The sequence below is a fragment of the Pongo pygmaeus genome, chromosome 12 (assembly GCF_028885625.2).
Source record: "Pongo pygmaeus isolate AG05252 chromosome 12, NHGRI_mPonPyg2-v2.0_pri, whole genome shotgun sequence".
In the NCBI taxonomy this organism is placed as follows: Eukaryota; Metazoa; Chordata; class Mammalia; order Primates; family Hominidae; genus Pongo; species Pongo pygmaeus.
In genome coordinates, this window is record NC_072385.2 from 27,380,626 (window position 1) to 27,394,359 (window position 13,734).

General features: G+C 43.6%; 1 protein-coding gene across 5 annotated transcripts in view; it reads right to left on the reverse strand.

Annotated features, from left to right (window-relative positions):
• TMEM131 (transmembrane protein 131) overlaps window positions 1–13,734 on the reverse strand; it is a 241,713-nt gene that overhangs the window by 14,068 nt on the left and 213,911 nt on the right. For all 5 annotated transcript variants that reach the window (XM_054474141.2, XM_054474140.2, XM_054474142.2 and 2 more), the window contains 2 exons: window positions 5,452–5,627; window positions 1,888–2,015 (listed from right to left, as the gene is read on the reverse strand). In XM_054474141.2, the coding sequence (XP_054330116.1) occupies window positions 1,888–2,015; window positions 5,452–5,627 (304 nt within the window). The remainder of the gene's footprint in view (window positions 1–1,887; window positions 2,016–5,451; window positions 5,628–13,734) is intronic.

Sequence of the window (13,734 nt, forward strand, 5' to 3'; positions counted from 1 at the left end):
CACACGGCTTGATTTGTGTTCTGGTAATGATTTATCTTTTAACTACATATTGAGAGAGCACGGGTTATTGCTATAACTGCCCCTTGACTGGGCGGTTCAGGACTGACCACTCTAAGCTTTTTGGTTTACAAGAGAACTAAAAACCCTTGCAAAGGTAATGACACTCAAGCGACATCTTTGACGAACTTTTCAAATGCAAATTTGCTGATGGTCAACTTGTAAAAAAAATCAGAATACAACCTAAGTCAGTGGAACAGGGATGGGGGTTAGGATTAGTTTGTTCTATCTGCTTAACAATACTAAGCTCAGGCCTGAGGGCTAATCAACAGGGCCAATTTGGTGACAGTCACCTATGGAATGGTATCTCTAAGATAATTCTTAGATGCACTGGTTTTAAAATTTATCATCATAGGAATTACTGCATGTCTGTCTACCTCACAAGATTCCTGCAAATGTAAAAATGAGGATTTTCATTATTTGGACTTATTAGCCTCATTTACTTTAAAATATCTGATCATTCACCTAAGCCTGAAAAAGGCCAAGAAGAAGAATCTCTAGCTAGTAGCCCAGTGTTATTCCTGTCCTGGGGTGCCAGGATATTGGTGTCTCAGGTGGATTTCTCTCAGGGAGAGATCCAAGTATGTGAACCTCCTCTTCAGAAGAGGTGGTCTCCTTTTCTCTCTCCCCTTCAAATGATCAACCACCTGACACCACTCTGCTTGACGTTCCTTCTACCTGGGCCAGACTGCTCTCAACAAATTGTGGGACCTGGTCACCTGAACTAACAATTTCCACAAAAGAGTAAATTTTAGGTACAAATACTTCATTACTAAGCACCACCATATACTGTATTATTTCATAAATTCAGGGACAAGGTTACATTTTACTGCAGTTATCACTAATTTCTTACTAGCTTTTGGGTTCTACAGAACAGGACTGGCCCTGCCTGAAGCCATATAATCTAGGGACAGAGTCTAGGTTAGCAGTGTTTTTGCAAAACTCAAGTATGATTCCCAGGATCAGAGTAAGAATAGACCTTTCACAAATCTATGGCCCACACTTATGATGACAGACAAGCCATGTCTTCCTTTTAAATTTACACCTAATTTATTCGACTTCCTCTATCACTTTCCACTGATCACAACCCAAAAGCGGGCAGACAGCAGCTCCCGTGCTGATGACAGTTCTATACAATGAACCAGGAAAGGTATTACTGACGCACCAACACTAAAATTATCAGGTAGATGCTGAGCCATGGTTTAATGAAAATGTGAAGTAACTTCAGTTAACAACCCAACAGTTCAACTCACTCATCTCCCTGCGGAAACAGCCTGCACAAGCCCTCCCCGGGGGCCACTGAATCCCATTCCATGGGGAGGAACTGGAGTTATTTAATGGTAGAACTGTCTGACTGGTGACACCTGCCCTGAACCATTTTTAAGGTAAGAATAAACTTTTCCAAGTTTTATGGCACAGAACTCTAGATCCCAACTGGGTTAACAATTCAACAGACTCAGAGATCTTTTGGAGGAAAGTTATGCTTGTACCTGTGGTTCAATCATCAAGGTCATCTTTGTGCAGAAGTAAAATGGATCTCAGCCTGGGACTGAATCACCAACAGAAATTTTCTTCCTAAATTTTTATAACAGATCGTGAGCTCTACCCTCTGCACATCTGACTTGAGAAGCATATGGCTATTCCGAGTCAACAACAGTACATGTCAGGTGACAGAAAAATCCCAAGAGGAATGTGACGTAGCACCTGGATTTTGCTGTCAACTCCCCTAAAAGCCAACCAGCCAGCCAAATGGCCAAATCGAAACAGCACCTGGTTTTTGCCAGCAACTTCTTCATAGACCTTATTTCTCTGTACATTTATTTCTCTCACCTGGGTTTCACATCTGTTGGGATTTCTTTCTTAATATTTAAGAGTTTTTTGCTTTTTTGCTTCACTTGAGACATTTCACTTTCATGTTTTTCAGGCATGGCTTGTTTTCCCTTTTGCTTTTCTGTATCCTGTAAAAAATGGACACTTAATTGCTGAGGATTAATAAAATGACTGAAATTAGTTCCATTTTAAGATACAGACACAAAATCAAAGATGTAAAAATATACACATCGTATACATAAAAACAAACTCCTTTCTTCAAATCTGTCTCACTGTGGTTCTGTCCATTTTTCGGCCTTCTTTAATTTGTCTTTTTGTCTCAGCTGTGTGCGGTGGCTCATGCCTGTAATCCCAGCACTCTGGGAAGCCGAGGCAGGTGGATTGCCTGAGCTCAGGAGTTCAAGACTAGTCTGGGCAACACGGTAAAACCCTGTCTCTACTAAAAATACAAAAAACTAGCTGGGCGTGGTGGCGCATGCTTGTATTCTCAGCTATTCGGGAGGCTGAGGCATGAGAATCGCTTGAACCGGGGAGGCGGGGGTTGCAGTGAGCTGAGATCATGCCACTAAACTCCAGCCTGGGCGACAGAGCGAGACGCCATCTCAATAAAGTAAAATTTGTCTCGACTACGTTTTGGTGAGTTGGAGTTATAAAGAACGTCATTTTAATTTATACTTGTATCCTGACTGGAGGTGGTGGTGGCAGTGGCAGTAGCAAATTGGTAGCTTCTTTTCAAGCACTGGGGAGTAAAACATTGTATTTCCTTAAAAGAAAAGTTCAGTAGAGACTGCAGTATAAAGTCAAGCACTCCAGCCATGCACCCCATCCTGAGCACAACTCTCAGGACAAGAGAGCAGTGCAGCAGCACACAGGGGCCATGCTCGCCTGCCTGCGATTGCGGCAGGGTTCCGGCTGGTTTAAAGCTAAGCTAACAGCTGCTCCATCAATGGGAGGGGCTATTTGTCCAGTTCATCCACACACACTTATGGGTCACCTGCTTGGTGCCAGGCCATGGGATTACCAAGAGGGCCCAGTTTCTCCTCCTAAGGATGGTGAAGTCTAGCAGGAGGAAGACACATGACAGACGCTAGCATGGACCTCTGCTGCGGGAATGTTACTGGCCACTGTGGCAGCAGAAGGGCTGTCCTGCCCGCTCGAATGTGGAATCTGGACTGGGCGGCCACATCCAAGATGCATCTTAAAGCTGTGCTACCCAGCTGGCCCAGCCAGGACCAGGAAAGTACAGAACCTGCCCCACGTATTTCTGTGGCAATCTGACATTGTTGCAGCATCCGAGTGTGAGATCAGTGGACCTGTCTCCCGAACAGGGTATACATCTACTCATGTATTGTGTGTGTGTGGGTTTTTTTTTTTTTTTTTGAGACAAGGTACTCACTCTTGTTACCCCTGGGCTCAAGCGATCCTCTCACCTCAGCCTCCTGAGTAGCTAGGACTACAGGCACATGCCACCACACCCAGCTAATTCTTGTATTTTTTGTAGAAATGGGGTTTCACCATGTTGCCCAGGCTGCACTCAGGTATTGCTGAACTCGCCTGGGGAGCTGCATGTGGAGTGGGCTGTGTACTAAAAGCAACCTGGTTCTTTGCCCCAGACAATCTGTGAAATACTGTGTTCACGGAAGCACTGGCGGGGACAGATGGGGAAGGACGTACTCAGCAAAGGGGACAGTGATGGCTGCGAAGGGGAGCTATAAGCATGTGGTGAATTAGCGTCTACCCAAGAGCTTTACAATTTATGATTATGAAGACAGCCTGGATTTTAATAGGTCACACCAGGTGAATCTATTTAACTGTCAAGAGTAAATAACCAGAGCTAGGGCTAAAACATCTCCCTGGCTCACATATCATTTGAAACTACTTTGAGTTATTCATGGTCTTTCTTGAATACTTGACCCATCAGGTATTTTGTAAACCATGAGCTTTTCGAGGACAAGGATGTGGCCTTTTGTCCACTGTTGTTGCCTACGCACCTAGCACATGGCCTGGCACGTGGGTGCTCAATTCCTATGTGTTGACTGAATGGGTAGAACAAATTGGAAAAGACATGCAAGAGAAAATGACCTATCAAAGTTGTGATTTAGCTGGGAAGAAAATACACATTAACTGACAAACTGAGATCAGTCGCAGAGAAATAAAAGCACACGGCCTCTATGCAGATTGCTGAGCAGCAGGAATAACTCGTTGGAGGGGACAGGGTAGTAACCAGACAAGGAGGCCTCATGAAGGATGTGAGTTCTGAGCTGCACAAATAGCATGGAAGGAGCTGGGAACACAGGAGGGAATGAATGGGGAGCTAAGAATGACATCAGTGGGTGAGCACAGAACACTGGCCGCTGGGGGCCGCTGGAGAGGGGGCCACAGGGGTGTGAGCAGGAAGAGGCCGGCAGGTGGGAAGGGAAGCGGGAGAAAGTCGTGCAGAAAGCCTGTGCTGAAAATGCCTTCCGAACGCTGATGCACAGGGTTTAAACTGCTGGGATTTTACTCAAAGTTTAGCACAGGGCTTTCTGTTTCTCTGAAGTAATTTGTTAAAGTGCTATAAACTACAGAGCTCCACAACTATTTAGGAGTTGGGCTAGGGGTAGACAGAGGACCACGGTAACGGTGAGGAAATGCAAAGGGAAAGGTGGCTGACTTGAAAGTAAGTTACATATAAATTTCATTTTAAACATTAATGCATGTGAATGACACTACTGGAAATCTGTAAGAAGTGATTCCTTGGTCACTAGACTAAAACTAAAAAAGAAAGTCTGTTCTACAACATTAAAGGCTATATTAGGATCAGTTTAGATTTGAAATCTATTTATCTAAAAATAAAAGCTCCAGAGTGGAATTATTACCCTTTCTTGCACACCCCATACTACTCTCAGCAGTAATCTGACCCCGTCACTAAGGCCCACTGGACCCAACACTTTGCAACTGCTCTTCCTGCTGTCATAACAGCCCTGGGAGCCGAGGCCTCCAACGGGCGAGGCAGCTTCTTGGCGTGCTGATGTGTCCTGGGCTGGGCTCCTCGTCCCTGGGGGCCACTAAAGCCTGGGGTCTTTCCTGGGGCCACACTCCCTCCAGGGCGGTCACCACTCTACTGCTTGGGAGTAAGCGGCCACCAAAACCCCGCTTCCAGCAGGTGCTAGGAGCAACATGACAGGAAAAACACAACCTAATTAAAATGGTAGAGTTCCTTCTCATTCTTTTGATCCTTAAAATCTGAAAGAAGTTTCATGAGGTAGAATAGTTACTATTCCAGATAGTCCCTAGCTTTCAAGCAGTGTTTCCAGTTTCTAACCATCTTACTTTATTAACACGCTTCCAACTGTTCTTCCCTGGAGGACATGGAGCCATTCATCCCCACAGCTGTGACTGTTGTCTGCAGAGGAATGACTCTGGAGGCACGCCCAGCACATGAACCATTCCTCAGTAGGTGCTCATCCTAGATTTAAACATTACTTTTGTACTAAAACCAGAATCTATGAGATGGAAGGTCTTGTGAGCTGCAGGAGACCTCTCTTTCTCCCTCGTGTTTTGTTTTGTGAGATCAGCCCGTACCTCCTTGAGGAGTGGTTCTGTGTCGGGGTTGGAGGTCTCTGTGGTGGTGGAGGAGCTGTCATCATCAGCCAAAGAGTCCTTCAGCTCATCTTCCTGCGGCTTTCCCTTTCCCTTCTTTTCCTTTTCCTCTTGCTTCTTAGGTGGTTTCACCTTGCGCTGAAGAGGTTTTCCTTTCCCTGAGGATAAAAATTAAAGTACAAGAACTCTTGATTTTTTTTGTTTGTTTGTTTTTTGAGATGGAGTCTTGCTCTGTCGCCCAGGCTGGAGTGCAGTGGCGAGATCTCGGCTCACTGCAAGCTCCGCCTCCCAGGTTCACACCATTCTCCTGACTCAGCCTCCTGAGTAGCTGGGACTATAGGCGCCCGCCACCACGCCCGGCTAATTTTTTGTATTTTTTAGTAGAGACGGGGTTTCATTGTGTTAGCCAGGATGGTCTCTATCTCCTGACCTCGTGATCTGCCCGCCTCAGGCCTCCCAAAGTGCTGGGATTACAGGGGTGAGCCACTGTGCCTGGCCAGAACTCCTGATTTTTAAATAGCTAGCTTGGAAAACAAAGCAATTACAACTTTTGTTGGAAAAGGCTGGACTCTTCTGATTAAAAAAGGTTTTTTTTTTCCTTCTCTAATTAAAGCTTTCCAAATTCATTTGACTTTGTGATGAGAACAATTTTAAAAATCAACTTTACTGAGATATAACTTACATATAATAGAACACACCCATTTTAAGGGTACAGTTCAGTGAGTCTGGACAAACTCGGCAGTTTTGACAGATCTGTATGTCTGTCTCAGAATGTTCTTATATTCTCCAAAGGGTGATGGAGCTTTGAAAAGTTACAGAAGTGAAAACCAGAGATCCTCTGACATCTGCTGGGAGATGGAAGCCTGATGGTGACATAAACAACGAGCCGCCCAAGTGCTTCCCTTTAGGGGCGCTAAGAGTCCCAGCAGTGTAGCCATAATGGCTGGGTTCAAACCCTGGCAGCTTTCTACAAAGCAGCTGCCTGATCATGGCCTCTCATCTGTACGGGAGAGACAAGACCATACAGGGCTGTACTGAGGAATCACATGATCCCCGGGAATGGTAACTGGCGCATGAGTGCTATGTAATGTTGTATATACATGGACAGAGAGTAAAATGGACATAGGGAAAGCCAATTACTTTGAAAAATCTGGATGCTATCAACACAAACGAGAACCAGCCCCGAACATATTTCCCAGCAGTGTTCTGTGTGCTGGGAACATAGTAGCAAACAACATAACCCCTGCCCTCATGGAGCTTATAATCCAGCAGGACTAGACAGAGGCAGAGAAAGCCCCAGGTTCTAGCACCTCAGACTGTGCCTGCAAAATCACCTGGGCGGGCAGGCAGGTGCAAGCTGCAGAAGACACACAAGCCACATTTTAACCCAGTCTGTACGGGTCATAATTTCTAATACATCTTTTTGATAATGGTGACTCAGTACAACTTAATTAAAACTCCAATATTTTATGTGTTATCCCAGAGAATGCCACCATTAATGGGAGACTCAAACCTCAGTGTTTAAAATGGGTTGGCAAACTATGGCCCATGGGACAAATCTCGCCTGCAGTCTGTTTTTTACGGCTTGTGAGCTAAGAATGATTTTTACATTTTTAAGTGGTCGAAAAAAAGACACAAATAAGAAGAGGCAACAGAGATAGTGTGTGGCCCATAAGCCTCAAACATTTACTACCTGGCCGTTTACAGAAAAAGTTTGCTGAGCCTGAGCTAGAAAAAGAGTAAGTAAATAACTTAGTGATTTCCAGAAATGTCATTTCATCATTTATTGCACACTGATTCCAAGAAGTGTTAGATCTGAAACCGTCACTTGGATAGTAAGTCTCAAAAATTGAAGGGGCATCTCGTTTCAAGCATAGGACTGACTAGTTTGTTTAATTACAATTGTGCCACTGTGCCCCAGCTTGGACAACAGAGCAAGACCCTGCCTCAAAAAACCAAACCAACCAACAAAAAACAGGCCCCTGACCTACATCGAAGAGCCAGAGCTTCTCCCCACCATGGTAGACAGGAAGGGGAGTGTCCTGCTTTTGCTCCATGAGCTCTGGGATTTCTTACATTCTGAGAGTTCAACAGCCCAGGCTGAGAATATTTCAAAATTTCCCATACAGTCAAGATCAGTTCCCCATACAATAAACTTCTCACCTGCAATTATACAATTTCATCATGCTTAGGTTCATTGGGTGAGGGGCAGTAAATCTGTATAAATAATCTATATTTACAGTAACCTGAAACTTCCAAAATAAATATGAAATGGCTGGAAATGAATTTTCAAAAACTAAACTCAAAAAGTGAAGCTATGAATAGACAAAAAATACCTAACAGAACAATAGTTAAGTTGAAAACTTCAGTAACAAAAGATTAATTCGGCTCACGCCTGTAATCCCAGCACTTTGGGAGGCCAAGGAGGGCAGATCATTTGAGGTCAGGAGTTTGAGGCCAGCCTGGCCAATAGGATGAAACCTCATCTCTACTAAAAATATAAAAATTAGCTGGGCATGGTGGCATGTGCCTGTAATCCCAGTTACTCAGGAGGCTGAGGCAGGAGAATCGCTTGAACTCAGGAGGTGGAGGTTGCAGTGGGCCGAGATCGTGCCACTGCACTCCAGCCTGGGTGAAAGAGCAAGACTTCATCTCAAAAAAAAAAAAAATTATTGCATGGAAGAGTAATTTACCCTTTTTACCTTAAAATCATCACCTTATGAACTCAATATGCAGCCCTTCGACTTCTGTCCCTAGCACCTTAACAAAAGTGATTTTGAAAAGGTTGACAAGAATCTCTAACCTGTTGAAGCCCATGATGCCTACCATTCCTCATTCTACATGACGTTCCCGTTCCACTGGACACTGTAGGATGTAGCCCCTGCCAGGCCCCACCATGAACCCCTTCTTCTGACAACTTCTTTGCTGGCTCTATCTTTGCTGGTATTCCCTAGAGATCTGCCCTTGGAGCTTTTTCTCTTTTTCCTTTACATTCTCCCTAGGGCTCAATTTCATTAACATCAACAATCCAAATCCCAAATGTCCAAAACTGAGTTAACTATCCTAAAAACATCGTGTGGATTCTCAAGTTTGTGATTATGTTTCTTAACCAGACACACTTCAGAATAACACATGGAATGTTAAAAAGAAAATACTGCAGTCTGGGCCCGACCCCTCAGGGTCTAGGCCCCACCCCTCAGAGAGATTCTGACTCAACAGTTCTGGATAGAACCTAGGGATTCTACTGTGCACCTAGGCTGAGAACCACTGGTCCATGGTATCAACATCAATCCAACCACCCAGGCTAGGAGCTACTTCAGGGCCATGTATGATTTCTTCTGCTGTTTGGATTCCCAAAAGTTCAAATGTTAGTGGGAGGGGAGACAATGTGCCTTCCCTAACCTGACTGATAAGACTGGATGGCCGATGTCTAGCTGCAGGCAGTCTCTGTCCCTGCAGGCTGTGCACAGGGAGTGGCCTCTGCCTCCCACTTGCCCCTGGGTGGGCTGAAGCAGTAAGCTGACTCTCAGGGCAAGCGTGTTCCTAAGGGTCTTGTCTCTTCCTCAGGGCTGGGTTCCAGTAGAAAGACTGGGCTTCAGGGAAAAGAGAGACTCTTCCAAATCTTTTGTTAGGTCAGTAGTTCTCAAAGTGTCCCCCGTTGCCCCTGAGTCCACATCACCTGGGACCTTGTTAGAAATGCAAACTCTATGGCCCCATTCCAGACCTACAGAACCAGAACTCTGCGGGTAGGTACAGCAATCTATTTAACAAGACCTCCAGGTGACAGTAATAATGTATGGTCAATTTAGCAATCCCAGGGCTGGGCGCAGCAGTGGCCTGTAACCCCCAAAGGTTTGGGAAGCCAAAGCAGGAGGATCACTTGAGGCCAGGTGTTCCAGACCAGCCTGGGTAACATAGTGAGACTTCACCTCTACAAAAAATTTTAAAATAAAACTAGCCGGGTGTGGTGGCACACACCTGTAGTTCTAGCTACTCAGAAGGCTGAGGCAGGAGGCTCTCTTGAGCCCAGGAGTTTGAGGTTATAGTGAGTTATGATTGCACCACTGCACTCCATCCTGGGTTACAGAGTGAGACCTTTTCTCCAAAAAAACAAAAACAAAACAAAACAAAAAACAAAAAAATAAAAAACAAAAACAAAAGAATACCCTGGCTTTCAGGTATAAATTCTATCCAGGTTTATCAGAGACCTGTGTTGAGGGAATTGCTGGAGAAAATGCAGGGCCTCATTTCCTATTTCTCTGTCCCTTGGGAATCTCTGGTGGATAGGTGCTGTCATTCAGAACAGAATTGGGGGGAATTCTGAGTCACCTGGAAGAAATGATCTAAACAATGCAATTTTACCATCAATCAATCGGTAGGAATGGATTCTACTTCTAAAACCTCAAATGCCTTTCTCATGCACCTCCACTGCCACTCCCTGAGCCCAGGGCTCCCTCAAGTGTTGCCTGGCCACCCATAATGGCCTTGTCTCCCCGATGAGCATCTCTTCCTGCTCCACTCTCCCACCCCACTCCATTTTCTACACTGTCAATAGCCCTGACTTCCTTTTGAAACATTTTTAAAGCTTAGAAATATTATCCTGTCCCTCATTTTCTACAGGATAAAGTTCAAATTTGGATTCACCTACCTTACCAGTGTCTGCTCCAGCCTATCCCTAACTCTTCCACATGCTCCACCCTTGACCTATCAGGGGCAATCATTGTATAACATATATAATTATTATTTGCCAATTAAAAAAACAGAATTCAGAGGGAGACTGTCCTCTCAAAGACGAATTAATGAACTCAATGAACAGTGGTGAAGGCAGGATGTCTCCCAGCTTTACGGGAACCACAACTTAACTGGTGCATAATCAGTAATAAAAATTAACCCATCTAAATAAAGGTGGTACAAGCTGAATGGAGAAGCACTTTAGAAAAACTGAGAAGTGTGTTTCCTTTGAAGTGACCAAGTGAGAAATATGCCCAAGGTGAACCTGGTGGCAGAGAAGGAATCTTAGTAGAGCAGCCAGGTTCGTTGGGTTCACACCACTGCCCGGATGAAGCATCCCTGAGGCTGGTCACCCTGCTTGCCTGCTCCCACGATCTCGACACAGACTCCTCACCTACTGAGGTCATGCAATCATTCGGGTCTGTCTCTGGACATGAAGCTCTTCTGTGACATTCTCCCTGAGATCGCCCCTTTCCAGGCTCCCGGCATGGACCACCTTGGCTCTATTCATCATACAGTCTAAGCACCTAAGGGCAGGGATAAGGCCTTACTGATCTCTCCAGCCCCAGTGCCCTGCACAGCGCCCAGCACGTGGCCAGTGCTCAGCAGCATCTGTCAGGCTGCACAAGTCAGTGTTTAGCCTTCTCAACAGTGAAATATACCAACGCTGTGACCTGCTCTGAGACTCACTAACCCAAGTCCAAATGCTTATCCCATCTCAATCCTTTATAAGTAATTTATCCTATCAATAAGTAGACTGTAATGCTCTTCTAGGATTAGTGGTTATGACCAATGAGTTTGGTTTTTGTGAGATTAGTACCAATCTGTGGCTTTACAGTGCAAATTTCTACAAATGACTTTCTAATCCCATTTCAGTCTCTACATTTAGTGGAGCCCAAGATTTTCCCTAATTGGGAAACATAAATCTCACTTAAACAAACAAACAAACAAACAAACACCTGGAGACTTACACTTTTGGGAAGATGGAGTAGATCTTTTCCTTATTCTTCCTGCCAAGCATAACTAAAAACTCTAGGCAGTATACAAAAAGCAAAGAAGATGACTCTGAAAGGCAGAGAAGGTGACAGACTGGAGGGAGACTGGGGTCTGAGGAAAGGCATGATAGTAAGGTTCCTGGGTATTCTTTTTGCCACACACATTCACTCAGAAACACCAATGTGCACAGATAAACAAAGCCTCGACAAAAGCCAGCTCTCTCTTGCCAAAGGTGCAGGAAAGGGGCAGTCCAGCAAGACAAAGGCTCCAGGCCAACATCACAGTAAGAACTGGGGTGCCATATCCACCCATGCCAACAAAGGCCAAAGTGGGAGCCAAGACTTCCACCCTTGCAAGGCTGTAACCAGACATCCCAGCATGCTGGCGATGGTGCTATCAGGGAGGGCTAAGCAGGGATCTGAGCCTTTCATTCCAGACAGTAATGAACGCCCCTTCCTGGCGAGGCACTAAGGAGCCAACTCTCTCCTCCCTTTGCCACTGAGGTGGTGACACAGGAGGCCTAGTGGACAGTCAGGACTTCTACCACTGCCCAGTGGGGTCAGCAAAGACAACATGGGAACCAGAACTCCCAGCCCTACTCAGCAGTAATGAGGAGCCTCCCTGCCCTTGTGAGTCAACAGAGGACAGCAGGAAACCAACACTTCTAACTCCACCTGGCAATAAAAAGGTGGTACAACCCCTTCCTCTTCCTCTGCCAGAGCAGTCAGAGAAAGCCAGCTAAAACAGAAGGTTTAGGTAAGATCCAGTCTCAGAACATTAATACCCAAATGGTCCAGGTTTCAATCTACAGCCACTCTTCATACCAAGAATCAGAAATTTCTCAAATCAAATGAAAACACAAACAAAACAATAAACAGATGCCAACACCAAGATGAGAGAGATGTTGAAATTATCTGACAAAGCCATCATAAAAACGCTTGTTCAATGAGCAATTATGAACATGCTTGAAACAACTGAAAAAACAGCCTCAGCAAAGAAACAGAAGCTAAAGAAGAACAAAATGGAAGTTTCAGAACTGAAAAATATAGTAACTGGAATAAAAAGCTCACTGCATGGGCTCAATAGCAGAACAGAGGAGACAGGAAATTATCAGTAAACAAATACAGACAATTAGAAATTATGAGAGAAAATGGACTAAAAAAAAGAACAGAGCTTCAGGGACCCGTGTAATTATAACAAAAGATCTAACATTTGTGTTATCAAAGTCTCAGAAGGAAAGGAGAAAAAGGAAGGGCTGAAGAAGCACCTAAAGAAACAATGGGTAAAAACTTCCGAAATTTGGTGAGACTAAACCTATATAGACTTAAAAAAAAAAAAAGAGCAAACCTCAAAAAGGGTAAACAGAAATGAATCCGCATCAAGATGCATTATAATCAAACTTGTGCAAACTAAAGACAAAAAAACCTTGAAATCAGCCAGAGAAAATGACACATTACCTATAAGGAAAATACAATTAAAATGACAGCTTTCTCATTAGAAACCATGGAGGCTAAAAGGAAGCATTTTTCAAGTACTCAAAGAAAACAAGTGTCATTCCAGAATCCTATACTCAAAATGAAAATATCCTTCAGGAATATTCAGACATTCTCAGATGAAACAAAACTCAGAGAATTCATATCCAACAGGCCTACCCTAAAAAAATGGCTGAAGGAAGTTACCAAAACAGAAAGGAAATGATAAAAGAAGGAACCTTGGAGGATTAGGAAAAAAATATAAATAAAACAAGATTTCCTTCATATCTTAAGTTTTCTAAATTATGTTTGATGACTGATGCAAAAATTCAAACACTATCTGATTTGGTTCTAAATGTACATAGAGGAAATATTTAAGACAACTGGGGGAAAGCAAAGAAACATAAACGGAGATAAGGTTTCTATAGTTCACTTGCAATGGTAAAATGATGACCCCAGGACCATGAGAAGTTATGTACATATAATGTACACCTAGAGCAACCACTAAAAAAGAGATAAACTAAAAAATGCTACAGATAAAACAGAATTCTAAAAAATATACAAGTAACCCACAAAAAGGCAGGAAAAAGAAAATAGAGAAAACAAAATAAAAATAAAATGGTAGATTTAAGTCCTAACATATCAATAAGCACATTAAAAGTAGACAGTCTACTTATATAATTAAAAAGACAGAGATTGGCAGACTGGATTAAAAATCATGACCCAATTATATGCTGTCTATAAGAAATGTACTTCAAATACAATGATATAGGCAGGTTGAAGTAAAAGGATGGAAAAAAAATCATGGGAACATTAATTAAAGGAAAGCAGGAATGGCTATATTAATACTAGATGAACTTGAGAGGAAAGAAAATTACTAGAAACAAAGAAGGACATTATATAATGATAAAACAGTCAATCCACCAAGAAGTTACAGCAATCTTAAATGTAAATGCATCAAACAAAAGCACTGCAAACTATGTAAAGCAGAAACATCTAAAAGAGAAATCCACAATTACATTTGGAGATGTCAACAACCTTCCCTCAACAGTATAACTTAGACAGA